General features: G+C 32.2%; 1 protein-coding gene across 1 annotated transcript in view; it reads left to right on the forward strand.

Moving 5' to 3' along the window:
* LOC106469402 overlaps nucleotides 1-19,078 on the forward strand; it is a 108,980-nt gene that overhangs the window by 70,267 nt on the left and 19,635 nt on the right. Inside the window, exons 12-16 of the mRNA XM_022398740.1 lie at nucleotides 458-560; nucleotides 3,335-3,880; nucleotides 3,991-4,259; nucleotides 13,779-13,897; nucleotides 17,997-18,114. Coding sequence (XP_022254448.1) covers nucleotides 458-560; nucleotides 3,335-3,880; nucleotides 3,991-4,259; nucleotides 13,779-13,897; nucleotides 17,997-18,114 — 1,155 coding nt within the window. The remainder of the gene's footprint in view (nucleotides 1-457; nucleotides 561-3,334; nucleotides 3,881-3,990; nucleotides 4,260-13,778; nucleotides 13,898-17,996; nucleotides 18,115-19,078) is intronic.

The raw sequence follows: 19,078 nt of genomic DNA on the forward strand, positions 1-19,078 counted from the left end.
GGTGAGTAGTAGAGAAGAACTAAATTAGTATAAATATAATATATATATATATATATATATATATATATATATAGTGTAATATGATATGTTAAATTAAGTTAAAAACTTATGGACATATGGTAATCACTTCTACTTAATAAAGTAGTTATACACAGGAACTTGTATATTGTAATTGAGATTTTGAAATTGAAACTTTCTTATTATTACCAATAATCGTATATTATAACTGGTGACATGTTAATGAGTTATAAACTGTAAGTTAAAAAATAAACCTCATAAAATTGTAAAGCTTTTGGCTTTAATACAGTTCATATGAATAAGACCACAATTAACACGTTTTGATTGTTATTATCCATTTTTTTAGTTCTGGCTTCTGGTAGACTTATTTTAATATGCAAAAGCTACTTACATGCACATATTTATCCACATTCTGCTTTTTATCCCTCTTTATTTTCAGATTTCATTTCGATTTTGAATTGGTGAATTTCATTAATACATTTGTAGACACTGAACTTGATCTACCAGATGAATGGATTTCAAATTATGATCGATTTGGGAAGGTAAAAATTGTTTTTGTAAAATATCTTACTTTCATTATTTCAGTTTTTGTCATTTCTGACCAAATTTATCAAACCACTTATCTGTTAAAAAATTATTAGATTATTACTGAAATGTTTCTTTTTTCTTATTTGTTTGTTATTCGAAAAGAGTAAAACCAAGGGATTATAACATAACAGAACAGCATTCCCTTTACTTTGTAATTTTGCCTACACCATGTTGATGTGATTGGTATGCTGCTATTGCAAACCTACTCAGAATTCCAATTTAACTACTAGATATAACAATGGATGGGAATAAAGAAACTTCTATTTAGAAAACACAAGAGATTTCTAAATAATAATACTCTTGAACCATAAGATGAAATATAATTCATTTGCATGTACCACAACAATTAGATAATGTTAAAATCAATTTAATTGGTTAAAGAAGAAAGAAAGAGTTGAAAGGTGTCATTTTTGCTCCATTTAACAGCATATTGCTATAGTTCAGATACGAAATCAGATAAGAAAAGGAAACATAACATTTTATAAATTTCAATATACAACAATTGATTTGAAATACTTTCTTTGTGAAAGTAGTTTATTTTCTGTATAAAGATATGCAATATCTTAAGAGTAAAACACATTTACAATTTGTTTTTGTAGGGTATCTATATTTAACCACCTAGTACCATGAAATTCAGTGCAAACTTGATAAGTTTCAGGCGTGTTTGTTGCTGTGTGATATGTTTGATATTATTGTAAAAAATATGTATGTGTACTCATGTTGTTGTAGTATATTTGGATGATTTCAGCTACTAGATTTTTTAGGCTTTTAACTGATTAACATATACATAAGAAGCTTTGGTGTTGTACTCGTTAAAGGTCAAGTGGCACAAATCAGTTATGTGTAGTCGCTGATAAGTTCACATAAACTTGTCAGGTTTGTTTTAAACTATAAATGATGCTAGAATTGTACTCCAGAAAGACAGTAAGGCCATTATGTGTTGTCTTTAGCTCTAACAATATTGAGGCAGTTGACTGGACTTGGATCTGCAACTGATGCAAGCTGCTTAATTAATACTTACCAAGTCAACTATGGCAGATTCATCAATGCGACTAAATTTGCTTGAAAGATTATTTGAGTATAGTAGTATGGTTAATCCTGTTGTAGCCAGGAATGTATTTCCAGTCAGAACAGTAGCCTCCGTTTATATGATATCATGTCATACTTATATCCTGGAGATGACAAATTGAAATGTTGAACATGGAATGTTTATAAGCTTAAAACTATAATATAAACTAAAACTAACCACACTTCTAAAAACATAATATTTAGCTAATAAAGTTTTTAAATATTATTGCTTTAGCTATATCTGCACATCAAATAAACATTTATTTATCAACATATTAAGTACTACTACTGTGTATTGTTTATTTTATTTGAATTTATGAGCAAAGAACTAAAACTTAACTTAGTTTTTGATTCATTATGAACATCATGAACTGTGTTACTGTCAGCTTTACATATGAAATTGGGTATTTTTTAAATTGAATGTTATCCTTAGCTCGTACATTATTTTATAAATTTGTAATATGCTTTATTACTTTCACATTTTTCCATTATAAAGTTTGTGGAATCTGCATTGGTTCATTTTTAATTTCTGTGGTTGTGATACCTTGATGCAACTTGTCATAACATCGTGCTTTCAATTGTTAATTTTCGTAAAATATTTATTTTGTAATTTGTTCAATTAGCCTGATGACAAGCCTAAGAGTGGGACTAAAAATTGACTATTAAAGTAGTGTTGAGAGGAGGAATTTCAGTGTTGTAATGATTGAAAATTAAAGATTAGTTACCTTTACCATATTTGAGATGTATGCATAGTTAAAGAATTTGAAAAATTTAGTATCTTATAGAAATCAAAATCATGATTGTTTTTGAAAGGAATTTTTTCTAAATCTTTTATCATTTAGAAAAACATTTAGGTTGAAAAAAACGTCCTGTGTCAGTTAATGAAAACAAAAATGTTTCTCAAAAATATATTCTAAATTTTTAATATGTTTGTGAATTTCTTTTTTTGCAGCAAAATTGTTCACTGTATTCTAATTATATAATTTTTATTCTTGATCCAATATACATTAAGATTTTGTTACCTATTTTTTCTTTGTGAAAATACTTCACTTTAAAAAGTGCAGGTCAAAAATTTGATAGAGATCTTTTCCAGGAATTTTGTTATATTTTAACCATAAGAACACGTTTTCTGAATTTTCAAATTACGCTTAACAATAAATAAACTGTTTTTTAAGTTTTAATTTAGTTTTGCAATTGTGTATTTGAAGCTGAGTTCATAAGATATGTGTACATATTCAGAAAAGTGGTGTGCATTGTTAGTACTTATGATTACAATTTAAGAAACAAATTCACAGCTGACATGGTTTGACTAAGTTTTGGTTTCAAACAGTTAATAAACAGACATCAGACAGCTACATAAAGCTCACTGAAGGCATGTTCTAAATAAAATACTTTTTCACTTTCATGTTTGAATGTTTGTTCACAGGAGCCATCTGGTGATAAATTCAACATTTCATACCAAACATATGAGGGCAATAATAAACAGTCTTCACATAAAAGAGGATCTACCAATTAACAGATAGAGGCTACAACTTATTGAACAAGTTTATATAAAGTTGAATTTTTTACTACATCTGTCATATATAGATATATATATAAGTTGTATATATTTCATTTTCATAAAAGCAAAACAACTTTTGACAACATTTTGTTTTTACAGCAATACTTCTTCAATAAGACAACTAAAATAATAACTATCATTGACCCACGGATTGTCCTGAAAACTTCAGATAGCAGCTCATTGAGCAGTGAAAGCTACAACCCACCATGTTCACCTAGTAGTAGTCAAGTTTCCTGTTTGCCTGATTATAACAGTAACCAAAGAGTTGATCCATCCATCTCAATAAACCAAAATACTGATCTTCTCATCTCTGATACTAACTGTTCTTCCAATCCATCTATTCTGACAAGAAGAAAAGAGGTTACCAGTCACAGCATCTTTAATAGAAACCATTCTTCCAGTGCCCCCATGTCTCCAGCTTGGAGTCAAGATACCAACCAGTGTATGTCTGACAATACCCAAAACATTGATTCTTTTAATTCACTTCAGAAAACCAAAGATACCACCCAGTTACAGTATTCTGATTTGAACCAAACTATCAGATTGGAGGACTGTTGTAGTAATTCTTTAGAAAATGATGGCATGTTGGTAAGGAATAACAGGGGTTCTAGAACAAATCTTGAGTCATCATTGACATCAAATAAGGTGAGTTTTAGTAAAACAAAATTACAGTTGTTTATTTAGTAAAATGAAATATAAACTTAATAATAAGTGTTGCCATACTTATTATTCTGAAACAATCTTATTCTTCCCAGTCAACACAAGGATATCCTGTCATTCCACCATTCCCTGCAACAGCAGAGCCACTAAATGAACCTTTTGTCACCTCAACAGACAATCTTTCCTATAATGAAAAAGTTGCAAGTTTCTTTTCACAACCCAATATCTTAGAAATTTTGATGGAGCGTCATCCACTTCTTAAAGAAGATTCTGACATGAAAGCAAAGGTTGAAAGGATACATCATGAGGGCATAGTTGCCTTGGATGAATTGGTTGATGACATAGACATTGCAATTTTAATTAGGTAAAGCTAGTTTATATATAAAATAACTAAGAATTTTCTTAAAATAGTGAATCCTAGAGAAACAGAAGTGAATTGTTAATGATATGAAGCACTCAAAGAAAACAAATTGGAATATAGCTTTAATGTTTGTTATCACTTTTATGTGTTCTTCAATGTCTAATGAAAGATTCTTCTTAATTACAAATACAGTATTAGCTGGTTTAACTACCAAAGTCTCTATTCTATTGTAAAAAGAAATTTTACCAGTGTACTCAAGAAAATTTCAAGTAAAATGAGAGTCATCCAATACTGTAATGGTAACTGGAGACACTGATGGTCACTGGTATTTCTAATCCCAGATCCAAAATTCCCAACTTCCTGCTTCTGTTACTTCATTTGAGCCTGCCCCAATCTTGTAAGAGTTTCATCATTGTTGTTTCCACACCTGCTTTTAATTCTTGTTCCCTCTTCCTAATGTGGATCAGGTAGCCTTAATTTCATCCTTCATTGTATGGATTCTACAGATATCTTTTGCTTCCTTTTTCTCTGTAATGTTTAGCTGAATCTTGGGTTCCCTTGTTGTATGAGCCTCCTTCACCTGAATCTTTTCTTTCAGTTTATGGGTTTCCTCTTTTTTATTCATTTTTATTTCTCTCTATCTACTTGTCTTGATCTCTTACTCATCTTTTTTTTTTTTAATTCTTATGCTTCACCTTCATTTGGAGGCTTTCCATCATGACCCTATCAGCTTTACTGGGGCAACTTGCACCTACCTGATTTCCAATTTGCCCTCTGATTTCTTCCATTTTGTCCCAGTTTTTTTGTTCTCTTTGTTTTTGGGTTATACTTTCTCAGGTTGCCTTGCATTCTGATTTTTACCTTCCTCAATTTCCTTTTCAGGACTTCTGTCTTGTACCTACTCTTTTTTTTTTTGGAGGTGTTTCTTATACATTGGTGTCTTGATCTGATGCAGCTCTTCAACATTCATCTCTTCTCACTATGGTTTTTTATCATATACAGCCTCATAGAGTCACCACCTCTTGTGTTCCTTGTCCTGTTGTTACTATTCACTGTCCCCCATCTTTGAGGGCTGGCCATCAAGGGTCTTGGAGGCAATTTGTTTCTGGAGCTACTCCTTGGTTTTGGTCCTATGGTAGTTCTGCTTTCTTACTTTGTCAACTGGTTGACTCCCTTTACTACAGCCTGGTTTGAGTTCTTCAGGTGCTTTTTTTAGGTTTTTTCTGGTACTTCTACTCTCTGCTATGGAACAATTCCTCAACTCCAGTCATTGGTTTTTGCTGTTTTCTTTTTATTGTTCCCACAAAGATAGGAAGTTGTTGGCCAGACAATCTTAACCAACCTTTATTCTTTCCTTAGTTCTTGATGGATATTTTTCTCCCTCTTCAATGGATACTCTTCCCATTAATGAATGACCTGATTTGGGGTCTCAGGCACTTTCTCCACATTCTGATTTGTCTGCCCATCTTTTGCTGCCTTCATTTAGTCTGCACTTGTTGAACATTTGGTTCTCAGTCCTTTCCTTGATATAGCTATGGTCCCATCTTTTTTCATTGGATACTGTGGGTTTTTACTTATAGATTAAATTCTTAAGGGTTATTGTTCCACTGTTTTATGGATGGGCCTCTATATGCCCTTTCCAACATGACTTTTTCCTGTTGTGACCTCCTTTCTCCTTTGAGAGTCATCTCATTTGGAATGGTTTCTTTGGAACTCTATTTTGTTCTCAACCCCTACCCTATATTTCATTCATGTTTGGGGTTTTCTCACTTTGTATGCAGAGCAGGCTTGGCCTACTTCTTTGTGTGACATGGAGCTATTGATACTGGGGCACTAATTTTGCCTTCATTTTTTGCATTGGTCTCTTCGGGGACTCTTTTCTCTTGAGTCCCTCATACCTCTTGGATGTGCTCATACATTCCCTCTTCAGTGGTTTCTTGCCTGTTAGTGCAGGTGTTTCCTGGGAAACATAGTTTTCTCTTGGGTTTATGATGACTTGATTGATCCTACACAAACCTAGATGTCTCCCCCCACCTTACCCAGACTTGCATCTGTTTGGAGTGCTCAAAAGTCAGTCTGTGAGTGTTTCCACTTACATATGTGGGTTTATGTATGTATCTGTAGTAAGCAGCTGGAATCTGGTTTCCAGAGGTGAACTTTCTTTGTCTACATCCTTGAGCTGGTGAGTTGTCTACAGGTTTGGCATCATCTTTGTTGTCTGTTTGGTCTTTCTTTCATAGTTAGACACTTCTGTTGTTTCTTTCCTTCCCTGACAAGAAAGCACTCACTTCTAGGACCACTGTTTTCATTTGGGCCCACAGCTACTATATTCAGTTGTTGATCTATCATGCCTTGAAAGCTCAGGCCCTGGTGCAGATCAACTATCTTGCCTAGGCTTGGACCCTTCACGTAGAGTTGTCTCTTCATCCTCTGCTGCTTTCATTGGATTTGTTCCCACTATAGGCATCCTATCATCACTGTTTTTCCACCTCCTCTCCACTCCCTGCTTACTCTTATTTGGTATCCAGTCCCAACTGTACAACTCTGGTTGAAAATGCTCTGTGTCTGTTGTGATTCAACCTGTTTTTATATGCTTCAGACAAATTTCTTCCCCTTCTCCCTTTCAGGAGCTGTCACTTAATTGTGTTTTGGCCTCCTCTTACACCATTTGTCACAGAGACAGGTCCATCGTCCTTCCTGACCACCCCAAACATTGGGTGACTTAGGAGAATGATTGGATGTTTTTCTCTTCGTCCTCCCTTCCCATTCTTCTCTGTATGGTCATTCTTACCCAGATCATCTCCTTTGTTTTAAATGGTCTATTCATTATTATCTTACCCATACTGCCCCATTTTATGGCATTTGCCATTGTCTTCTTTCCCTGGGATTCCTCTTTCTTTTGTAGCTTATCCTCCTTCACTCTACCATTTTGTGTTAAACACTTCCTCTGGCTTATTTCTTCTCATTTTCCATGCCTTCTCCCATCATGTTTGTCATCTCACTGCTTGTTTTGTCTCTAGCTGTCAATGTTCCCTGTATGAGGTCTTGCAGGTGGTGATGTGGAAGACCACCAACACATTAGTGTCCCATTACTTATACCATTGGAAGGTTTCACTTACCCTGGCTTTTGTTTCTCTCCAGTCACCATTCTCCACTCATCACAGTGGCTCAAGGGTAAGTTGTTTATATTTTTCCTTTTTTTTTCAGATCTCATAACCATCTTATTCAGTATATATCAATAACACGGAGAAAATGCAACTCACTGAGTGGTTGGTGTTGCCTTACGGGAAATACTTGCTCGAAACTGGCATTGAGCTGGAGAGTATGGAAAGTGTTAAGCCCATCTACCCTTGTTCTGTGAGTTGTTGAGATGAGGTTTTTTGCAAGACAGCTTCAACATTGGCTATGTATATTATATCTTACAAGCCATTCTGCATTTAATAGAAAATGACAGCACTAGTTGTATGTCTTCCCTCACACCTGGTTCATGCCAGCTGTCATCAGTCACAGTTAGTCATTGCTTTATTTCTCAGTGTGGAACCTAATTCCAGATGATTGTGTTTGAGGACATTGGTACATGTATCTCACTAATGTTCTTTCTCATGTGAATTTTCCTCCATTTTTTTTTTTATTGGAGTGTGGGATAACCCTTGCTTCTCCAGTCCCAAGCTGCTTAGAAAGTCAATAAGGGGGAGGTTCCTTATGGGGTATTCCATTCCACTGCTACTAGACTGAGTGGATACAACTCAAATTTGGGAAGAAGTAGAGCTGGGATGTCACTTTGTAGTATATTACAGAACACTCCACTACGTTATGAACCTAGCCATTCACAGTGTTTAGATCCAGCCTGAAGGGTTTTGGGTTTGCCTTATGACACAAGTCTGGGATGCCACTCCCTGCATCTGATTTTTGTGGTTAGTATCTCTTGTAAGTATTTCTCCAATATAGAAAGGCCTGAGTTATAACTATCCACACACTATACTCATGCACAGCTGTCTGCGTGTGACATAATGGATGGTGTAGTGATATGCCATTCCACCTACTTTAGTGACATGTTAGCACCATGAAGTAGGTTTTTATGGCAATATTATTTTCTCTACCACCTTTGTTAGGTGAAGAGTATTCCCTGCTTGAGATAGATGCAGTCTTCCACCAATTGCTGCCCCACTAGTATACACTCTCCACACCTTGTGTATATCACACTCCATGGACTTTCCCTTTCTGAGGCTGTTCATCTTTGTCATTTTTTTGCATTGGCCCCTCAATCAAATTCAGTGTGGGATTCTAGCTCTTTGGCTTCCTGTGCTTCTAATTTGCCTCATCAAGAATGACCTTTGTTAATGTGCTAGTGACCATATGAATTACTGCTCATGGAGGATATGTCACCCTCTTATTGGTGGAAGGCTATATCATAGGCTGTCACACTACACATAGACATGTGTAGAGGTGGGAGCTTTTTCAGTGTACGTGGCATGCACAAGAAATTACAGAGCAGTGCTCACTAGGTAATAGCTCTCTGTGGTGCAGAGAGGTGAGTATGTATCTAAAATACACTTTAAGATAATAGAAATGTTAATGTTATGATAAAAATTATATATATATATACAGGGGCATACCTAAAGTATTTGGCACCCCCCATAAATAATTGTAAAACTTAAATACACAGAAAAATATATTATGTTTGCAAGTAGATTTTTAAACAGTATAGTGCTGTCATAAGCAAATTGGAAATAAGAAAAATGCAGGACATTAAAAATTCAGTGAACAGGTAATACCACATTTTATTTTATACAAAAAACACAGGAAATCCAGTCTCAATGCTAAGCCTATTATTCAAGGGTAAATAGAGAGGATTTACAGTCTTTGCTTTCGAGTGTTAATTTCTGCAAATTGACCAATGACCTCATCAAAATTCACCTTCTTTGCATATTCATGTTCAATTGAAAGTAAAGCCAGATTTGTCAATCTTGTCTGACTCGTGGTCAAGTGAAAGAAATTTTTTATCAATTTCAATTTTGAAAAACTTCTTTCACATGAAGCAATAGACACACGGATAGTCAAAAAGAATATCAAAAACAGTGACAAGCTTGGCAGAGATTCACAAAAATCCCATTTCACAATAAACTCCAGAAACTATAACACTGTCCATTTCTTTGCCTCTTCAACGCTGATTTTGGCATCCAATTTCCACACTAATATCTTCATCAGAGGATTCATTGAAAATCTGTGTCAAATTTGGAATATACTGCCAAAGTTCTTCTTCTGCTGCAACAACCAAAGTGTTTGGCTGAATAACAGCAAAGATTGACAGGATTTGATCCATTGTTTTATAATGAATCTCCAATTCTTGATTAAAGTGATCAAGACGTTCAAACAAAACTCTTTTTACTTCCTCTGGCAATGTGAGACCAGTATCCTTTGCCATCTCTCCTGGCATCTTTTTTTCGGAGATTTACTCTCCCTCTTCTCTCCATAGAAATGTCCATTTCCTCACACTTTGTATTTACATAATGAATGGCCTTCTCCACAATTTCATTGCGCTGATCTTCAAGAAAAAGTTTTAGAGCCTGGAGCTTCACAATGCACATTTCAAGGCTGATTCCAACTCTTTGCAAATACTTTTGTGCGAGATTAATTTCTTCCAGGACTTCACACCAGAAAAAAAAGTAACTCAAAAAAGAGAAATCAAATACAGCAGACAGCAAAATCTGAGCTAATCCTCATGTGTTCACATTTTCTTTGGGATTGCACAATACTTCAAGGGTTGAGGTCAACTTTTCAAAATTTGCCTTCACTGGGTTCACAGTGTCATAATGAGCACTCCACCTAATGAGTTATTTGGAACCAGGAATGGCCAAGCAGCAACATCAGAATAAATTGAAAATTTCTCTGTCTCCTCTTCTTCATCAGAGTCTTCCTCCTATCAATGTGGGCTTCAGACATTGACTGAGCCACCTGTTCTCTTTCCTTCTTCATTTTTCTTTGTTGGAATCCACTGAGTTGATTTTGCTTCATTGTGGATGTTTTCTGCATAATTTTAAAATCAAAAGGTATAAAGCATGAACTATATTATGATTTGAAATGTATTAACTGAATAAATTGTCTGTGATTATTATCATTATTATTATGGGGGGGGGGGGGGGTAAGTGCAAACCCATCCTAAAGAAGCAGAAAACTATGAGCATTACTCACAAATAACTAGACCACTGACAAAATAAAAATTAACAGTATTTCCAGTAAATAAAGAAGTAAAAAAAAAATGTATTGCAACAGAAAAGCTTCAAACAAGTGGTTCTTAAATGTTTTCAACCAGTTGCCCATTGGGTTATCAGATTATCAACCCAGGCAAGCAGAGACAATTAATTATTAATGTCATTGCATTAACACTAATTCAGTATAGTGTAGTATAACGCTAGCTATTATAATTGATATCATTATTTATTAAGTAATAAGCATTAACAACTTATTAAATATATAATGATACTACACTGGACATTGTAAAATTGTTGAAACTATGATGACTTAACAAAGCCAATAACTATTAGTACTAATTCAATATAGAATAGTACTGTAGTTGTTGATGTAAATCTGAAACAGTGTTTACTATATTAAATATGTAAGTATTAACATATCCCCATGCAGTCACATCATCACCCTCTCTATCTTAACATCACCATGTAGTTGCATTAAAAAAATCATGCAGTCATATCACCACCACCATTGTAATATCACCACATAGTCATCATAAAAAACTCACTCAGTCATACATATCATCATTACTTCAGTAGTCATGGTTGTAGGAAAAAGTCAAGTCTAAAGTTTAGTGCAAAGTGTGACTTTCCTGTGTTATTTTACTGATCACCAATAGTCACAGGGACCACCATTCATAAACATCACGACGATGCATTTATAAACACTTAAACATCGCATACCACATTGTCAAAAATTACTGGACACTCGTATAAGTACCACGATATTGTTATAAACACCAGCACTTTATGCTTTATCATAATTATTTAATGAAACATACCTCATATATGTAGAATCAGAGTGTCAAGTGAACTAGACTTTGAATGTCAGTTGCACCCGGCTGGCTATGCTCAACAAACTGATGACTAAAAGGTCAACAAACGTTCGCCTTTCGATGTAATTATTATCAAATATTTAATTTTTCGTTTGTAAATTTTGTATTGCCAATAAAAATAAAAATTTATTTTAGAGTGGAAATTAACATTAAGCTGTTGTAATAGTTTGAACATTTCTAAATTTTCTTTCTTACTTTGGCAAATTTTTCATTTGGTTTGAAAACTTGTTCTGGTATTTCAACTCTCCCAATGGCACCCCCCTTCTTGGTTGTCACCTAGGGTGGCTTGCACCCCCCCCCCCTTCAAATTTGCTACTGTATATATATATAACCAAAACATCAGTAAGATTCACCTGTGGATATGAATAAGAAAACACTGGAATATAAGACTTTTTTTCCTTTTATTAATTTCTTCTACGAGTTTTGTGACTTCATAGATCGCTCTTCAGGAAATAATTTTACTGAGAATCTATAACAAAAAACGTACAAATACAGTTTTTCAACTAACATAAGTAATCTAAATTAAATACATATACTTTCCAAATGTACAAACATATAATACAGTCCATGTATGAATCACGTAGATTACAAATGTTCAGAAATATATAAAATGTTTTCATGGTTTCACAATTCCTACTAAATTTACAGAACCAATTACTTCTGCCCTCATACTACTATCTATTTAAAGTGGCACCAAAAACATTTATAAAACATTTGTCAAAAAATAATCTTTTATGTTTACCTTACATTCCCAAAAAGGGAAAACAAAAAAAAATGGTTCTTTTAGAATTTTATATTTTCTCAAGATACATTCATTAAATTGTTTACTGGCATATAGTGGGCTTTTTTTGGGACATCTAATATGGAATTTATGTAACTTTATCCTTAATCTTAAATTATCTGTTTCACCAATATATAATTCACCACAATTTCACATTTTAAAAGATATCTTATGTTCTTAGAATTGTAATTAAATGATAAAAAACAAAATTTCTTTGTTGTTGTTCTTTATTGTTTTGGTAGATTTCATATAACCTAAATTAGATAAAACACAGTTCTTTGTCTCACAACTGAAGATACCTTCTTTAGAAAAATATCTTTTTTTAGGTTTATTCAATAATCTATACAAATTTTTAGGTTGCCTCCTTGATAAAATAATTTTATTATTTTTGAATACATCTTTCAGTTTTTTATATACTATTTGTTTTACTTGTGTATTAACAAATGAAATATCAATATGTATATTTGGACAGTGAATCACAACAAAACATATAATATTCTCTTTAGATTCACTTATCTCGCTGTTTAAATGTTTTTTTATCAAAATAGCAATTTTAAAACCTCTTAATATAACTTTCTCCAGATAGTGACACTGAACTAAAACTTTATTCAGTTCTAATAATCTATTACCTCTTGTTTCTTCATTGGAAAACCAAACAATATAATCTACTTGCAAGATTTGCAGAAACATTTAATGTAGATTTTTTAGTAATCATCCCAAACATATAAAATTAAATGTTCTTGCAAATCTTGTTAGATGTTCCAAAGAAGCCCACTGTATGCCAGTAAACAATTTAATGAATGTATTTTGAGAAAATTTAAAATTCTAAAAGAACCATAATTTCATGTTTTCCCTTTTTGGGAATATAAAGTAAAACACAAAAGATCATTTATTGAAAAATATTTTATAAATGTTTTTGAAGCCATTTTAAATAGATAGTAGTAAGAGGGCAGAAGTAATTGGTTCTGTAAAGTCTAGGAATTGTGAAACTGTGAAAAGTTACAGAAAAGTAAAAGCAAGTAAAAGTATATCGACTAATTTTATTTATTTTTGAACATTTGTAATCTACGTGATTCATACATGGACTGTATTATATGTTTGTACATTTGGAAAGTATATGTATTTAATTTAGATTACTTATGTTTAGTTGAAAAGCTGTATTTGTATGGTTTTTGTTATAGATTCTCAGTAAAATTATTTCCTGAAGAGTGACCTTTGAAGTCACAAAACTGATAGAAGAAATTAATAAAAGAAGGAAAAAAAAGTGTGATATTCCTGTGTTTTCTGATATATATATTACCTTTTTCACCTTTGCTAATCATGATTTTTAAAAAGGTACAAAAAATTATAGATATTTATAACGTGAGATCTTACCTTCACTGCTCATGTCTTCTTTACTGATTGTTATACGAATTACGAAAATATAAAATACTAGGAATCAAACCAAATTTTGGTTGATAAATGTAGTTTTAAGAAAGGAGAGCATAGAGCTAAACAATTCAGTGTATACCAGGTTAAACAATATGACAAAGGCTTTTTCTGTTTTGTTTTGAATAAAAGACAATTTGAATTTTATATCCCTATAATTTTCAGTGTTCTAGAACCCTATCATGTTTTAGAAATTTGTTGTGTATGAAGCTACTTTCTCCATTTCTAGTCTTTTTGAATATGAAATTATATTCTACGACCTGGACACTTCAGTACAAACTCTAAGTGAAACACAGCTATCTGATGGACCAGAACTTATAGAAGTCCAGGAGCTGACTAGTCAACTAGGTATGTTTGTCAATCTTAGAGCCCATTTAGTATGTCTACAGTTAATGAGATAGTAAAAGCATTATACATATGTGACTTTTGTTCCTGTAAAAAATAATTATTTCAAAATATTATTTTGTGTAGACAATTCTTTATAAAAACTTTTTAATTTGAATCTTGAAAGATTTATTGTGGTTGTTAATTGTTTTTTTTTTTCAGTCTAAAATTCTTACATTGTAATAAACTCTTTTTGCAATTTTTCAATGGTATTTACTTCATATCCTAACAATGACATTAAAATGTGGGAATATTTTGATGAGGTTAAACCCATACTGTTTAATGAGTTCTCCTTGAAATTAAAATGATTTAAATATTTTGACTAATTGACATCATCTCCTCCCCTCACAACTTTGAATTTACTATTACAAAAACTATAAGGACATAACTGTTGAGTTATGGACTTTTGCTAATCCTATTTTTGGTAAAACATATAAATTTTCAAATGATTTCAACCAACAAACTAAGTCTTTTACTAGGAAAGGAACACATATGGAAAGATGATGGTGGTATGTACACTGAGGGTTAATCATACTTTTATAAGAAAAATATTCCAAGTCCCTTTCTACCCTTAAAACTACTTTTTTCCATCATTGATCATGGTCATTCTGATAGCTATGATCATACTACTATTCATCACTGCAAGTTCTGTTGTACTACCAAGCCTCTACAAAAAACACTATGACCATTCTTAGCACACACATCTTGACAGACATTTTTCATATCCTCCATTGTAACAAGCTTTTACAAAGTACAGTATTATCAGTCTTAACCCACACATTTTGAAAAACGTTCTTCAGATCCTCCACTATAACAAGCTTCTAGCCTTATACAAAAGACAGCAGAATCAAGTTTAATCCACACATCTTGACAGACTGTTTTCACAATATCCATTATAAAAGTTTGTACAAAAAACAGTATGACCATTCTTAGCACACACATCTTGACAGACATTTTTCATATCCTCCATTGTATTAAGCATCTACAAAGGATGGTATATTATCAATCTTAGTCCACACATCTTGACAGACATTCTTCAGATCTTCCACTGTATATGGACAAACAGCTTCCAAGATTGCATTTAAGCAAACAATCAAATGCACATAATTCCATTAAGGCTGCGTTGAGGTGCTTGACAAATATGTGATTGAATTGGATTGTTTTAATATAGTTTTTTCTCATGAAAACAGACATTGTTTTTGACGTGTGGCTGGAAGCTTGTGAGGCTTTGCCATCTTCAGATCACATTTCTAGTACCAAGGGATATGCCTCATATCATCATATTGGCTTTGTGGATCAGAGAGTTTTGTTTCATAACATAGCATAAATTTTCCAGATTGTGTTGGGATGTGGTCTTGAAGCCAACTACTGTCCTTAAGGCTCTGCTGTGCAAGCTTTTCTGGTTACATGGAGAACATTGAGATTCCCTTTTTTAAAATGTTGTCTTTTGGCTCTACACCATTTAACAATATTGCAATACAATTATTCTTCCTTGAAAAGGACTGTGGGTTAGTCCTCCAACCATAATTTTACCTGGTGGCATTGCACTGTTGAATGGTCATTAATTCACCTAGAATCAGATATTTAAATGCTAAACATGATGCGTGTGGTATAATGGCATGCCTGCAACTGTGGCAACATGACATTATTTTAACATATGCAAATCATTATTATAAAATGCTGTTAACTCTCTGTTTAGGTGTGAGTTAGCCATTCAGAATTGTGTGGCAGAACTTAGACACATGGGTTTTATATTTAATATACTTGTTAAGTGTGTTTTAGTGGAATATCTTTGTTGAATTCTGATTTAAAAGTTTAGTGCTATGTTGGGTTGATTGATTTAACTTTTTGGTTATTGTGGACCATACTGAGTTATGATTATACATAATGTCTTGTCTTGGTAATAGGTGATGAATGGTACGCTAGTAATGCTTCAACCAGATGTGATGAAGTAACAAAATCTGATAGATGCATTGAAGTAACAAAAATTATAAATAGAAATATAATTCTGTGATATTAAAACGTTTTGAAACCATATACATTTTCAGATGAATTCTCAAGTAAATACTTCCAATTCTATTAGCACTTTCATTAAATGTTTCACATCTTTCATGGTTTAGTTTTTTTTCAAATCATGTACCATTCACAAAATAGATACCATTTTTTATCAAAAATTCTATAAAGAAATTAATCATGAAATATCATTTGACTAAGCTAAGTGATCGAATATTTAATGAATATTTAGTTTTCATAACAAGTGTTAAAGTAATTATTTTAAAAGCAATAGTTATGACAAATTTTGTTACATAACTCTGTAAGAGTCATGCATTGTGTATGCAGTTTAATTGTTGTACTAGGCATGATAATATTGTTGACGTCATCTTATTAGAAGTACCTGATGACGACAAAACTTTGTTGAAACATTGTACATTTGCTGTTATGTTAAACTTATATTAAAGTTTTTCTTCATTATCCATTCAAGCTGTCTCCAAGCATTATTATCTTATTCAAAGCTTCCAAGGTTTTCTAGTGTAATATTGTTATTAGAGGGCTAGATAGTTCTAGATTTTTTGGTTGTGTGTTATAAGTACATGCAGATATAGAGAGGAAGTCAAGAAAGCCAGTTAACTAAGAGATAATTAGACAGATCTAGACTGAGTGATTGACAGATTAACAGTGATGGGCGATTTTTAAAGAATTTAATAAAGAAGAAAATGTTAAGTTAGTGAAAGTGATGTTAGACTGTGTGATTGTTAGTTTAGCTGTGATGGGTGATATTTTAAAGTGATTTTCACAGTGAACAGAGTTAATGAAAAATGATTTTCTAAAGTAATTGAACTTGTCTATGTGGACTTTGATGAATAGGAGAGAATTATTTAAAGTTCTGGATACAACTGTAGTAACCAATGGAGTAACGTAAGTGATTTTGTCACAGATTGTATAGTACGAAATGGAGTAGAGAAAAATAATTTGCCTTGTAAATTGGGTTTCGAAGTAACTGAACCAGCCTGTGTGGACTTTTGACAAGAAAAGAGAATTATTTTGAATTTTAGATACAACTGTTATATTACATAGTGTAAATATTTTGTACACATGTTTGACTTGTTTTGAATATATCATTCCAAAACAAGTAGATTGTGTGCTGTACGTTTAAGGTTTGAATTTATCGCCAACAAGTCATAGACACCTACTGTAAAAGAATCCCAGCCCATATATAAAACTCTGACAGCTGTAAATAATTCTGTTAAATAATAACATTTCATGGTTGAGTCTCATTAGTACTATATTCTGTTAGCAATTAGTGTTAATGGTTCTGGTTGTAAGTTAACATTTCTGATGTGCTTTATTTTAGAATTAAATAGTGTGTTTTAATTTATATTCAGCTGAAAAAATGTCTTCCTATTGGGTTGGAGTCTTTTGACATTCTCTGCAAGATTAGACTGATAAGGTGCAACAACATAAATTTCAAAAATTTCTCATAACATTAATGATGTTATTACTTTGTCAAAATACATTACTGTTGTTAAAAAGAAAATGAAGTTTATATTGTTTGTTTTGTCAATGTTTAATTTAGACTCAGCAAAAATTCGTTTGTTTTTCAGCCACTCTATTTTTTATATAATTATATCTTATTGGTAGGTCTGATTAGCTTGATTTTATTACATTGGAAGTATCTGTATTAAACCAACAACACCGTAGACATCACAATACTCTATGAATGATTTCAGTACAAATCTATAGAACATTTTGTGAATGTTTTCAGAGTAAAATTAGAATACTATATGAATACTGTAAGGGGTAATAATAGAATGTTTTATAAATCTTGTCAGATAACAATAGAATGTGTTATAAATGTTGTCAATAACAATAGCATACTTTATAATTGTTCTTAGTGTAACCTTAGAATAACATTATCAAAAAAGTAAACTTATAATAATAATAATAATAATAAAAGGTACACTTAATAAATAAAAATACAATACTATAAAACTAACAGCTAATTATTGCACATATAGGTCATTACAATATATTGAATATTCTAACTGTTTTTACAACTTAACAGTTCAAAGGACTAAGAGGACACCAACAGTTCTTCAGAAACAGGGTTTTGCAGACAAGTTGCATAGGTTTTACCACAAGCTTCATCTGAAAGGCTTTGGGCAAGGTTCTGCTGAGCTGAAGTAAGTAAATATTTACACAAAAATATTAAAGAAAGCAGTGACTTGTACTTTTGTAATATAGTTTTCAGCCAAATAAATTTTGAGTTATTTCATATGTTGATGTGCTATCACTAACAATAAAAGGCTTATTCCCTTTGTCACTCTGTTGAGAAAGTTTTCACACTCCTGTTTTGGTAATGCCCAACAATATACATCATTGCTTAGTAACAAAATTATCACCTGATTGTTCTTAAGCCAACTATGGGGTTTATGTTCAATGTTCATGTTGATTTGTTAGAAAGGTTTGTTTTTTATTCTTTATTGTTTTGATAACTTTAGTGATATAATAGCAAAATAGCTTAATTCCGAAGTTTTATGACATTGAGTTATAGCCATAACCAAAATAATATTTACTAAGTAGTGTTTCAGCTAAGCCTTACATTACATTTATGTATTAGGTCTAATGCTTAAATTAGACAACAAATAGGTCTGCTATTACTAACATTATAGAGTCAGTGTTTACAAAGTTTTAAGTGGTGAATAAATGTTGATTAATGAATATTCTTTTGGTATTTTAATATTATCTACTTGTCCTTAAAACACACAAAAAATTTTTTATTACTACCAAATATCTTTTATCCTTTCTACAGTAGAAAGAGTTGAAAATTTGTGTTGGTGTTTAAAAAATTTTAAGTGGTGAATAAATGTTAGTTAATAAATATTCTTTTGGTATTTTAATATATATATATATATATATATATACATATTATCTTTCTTGGCCTTAAAACATAAAAAAAAATGTTTATTACTACCAAATATCTTTTATCCTTTGTACAGTTGAAAGAGTTGAAAATTTGTGTCAGAATGTTTGCACTATGTTTTCTACTTCCTGACCTAGAATACAGTGAAAAGGCTCAAGAGTGCTATTTAAGTCTCTTTCAAAGTGCACATGTACTTTTGTTCATGTTAACATTTAATTTTTCTG

The sequence above is a fragment of the Limulus polyphemus genome, unplaced genomic scaffold (genome assembly GCF_000517525.1).
Source record: "Limulus polyphemus unplaced genomic scaffold, Limulus_polyphemus-2.1.2 Scaffold96, whole genome shotgun sequence".
Lineage (NCBI taxonomy): Eukaryota > Metazoa > Arthropoda > Merostomata > Xiphosura > Limulidae > Limulus > Limulus polyphemus.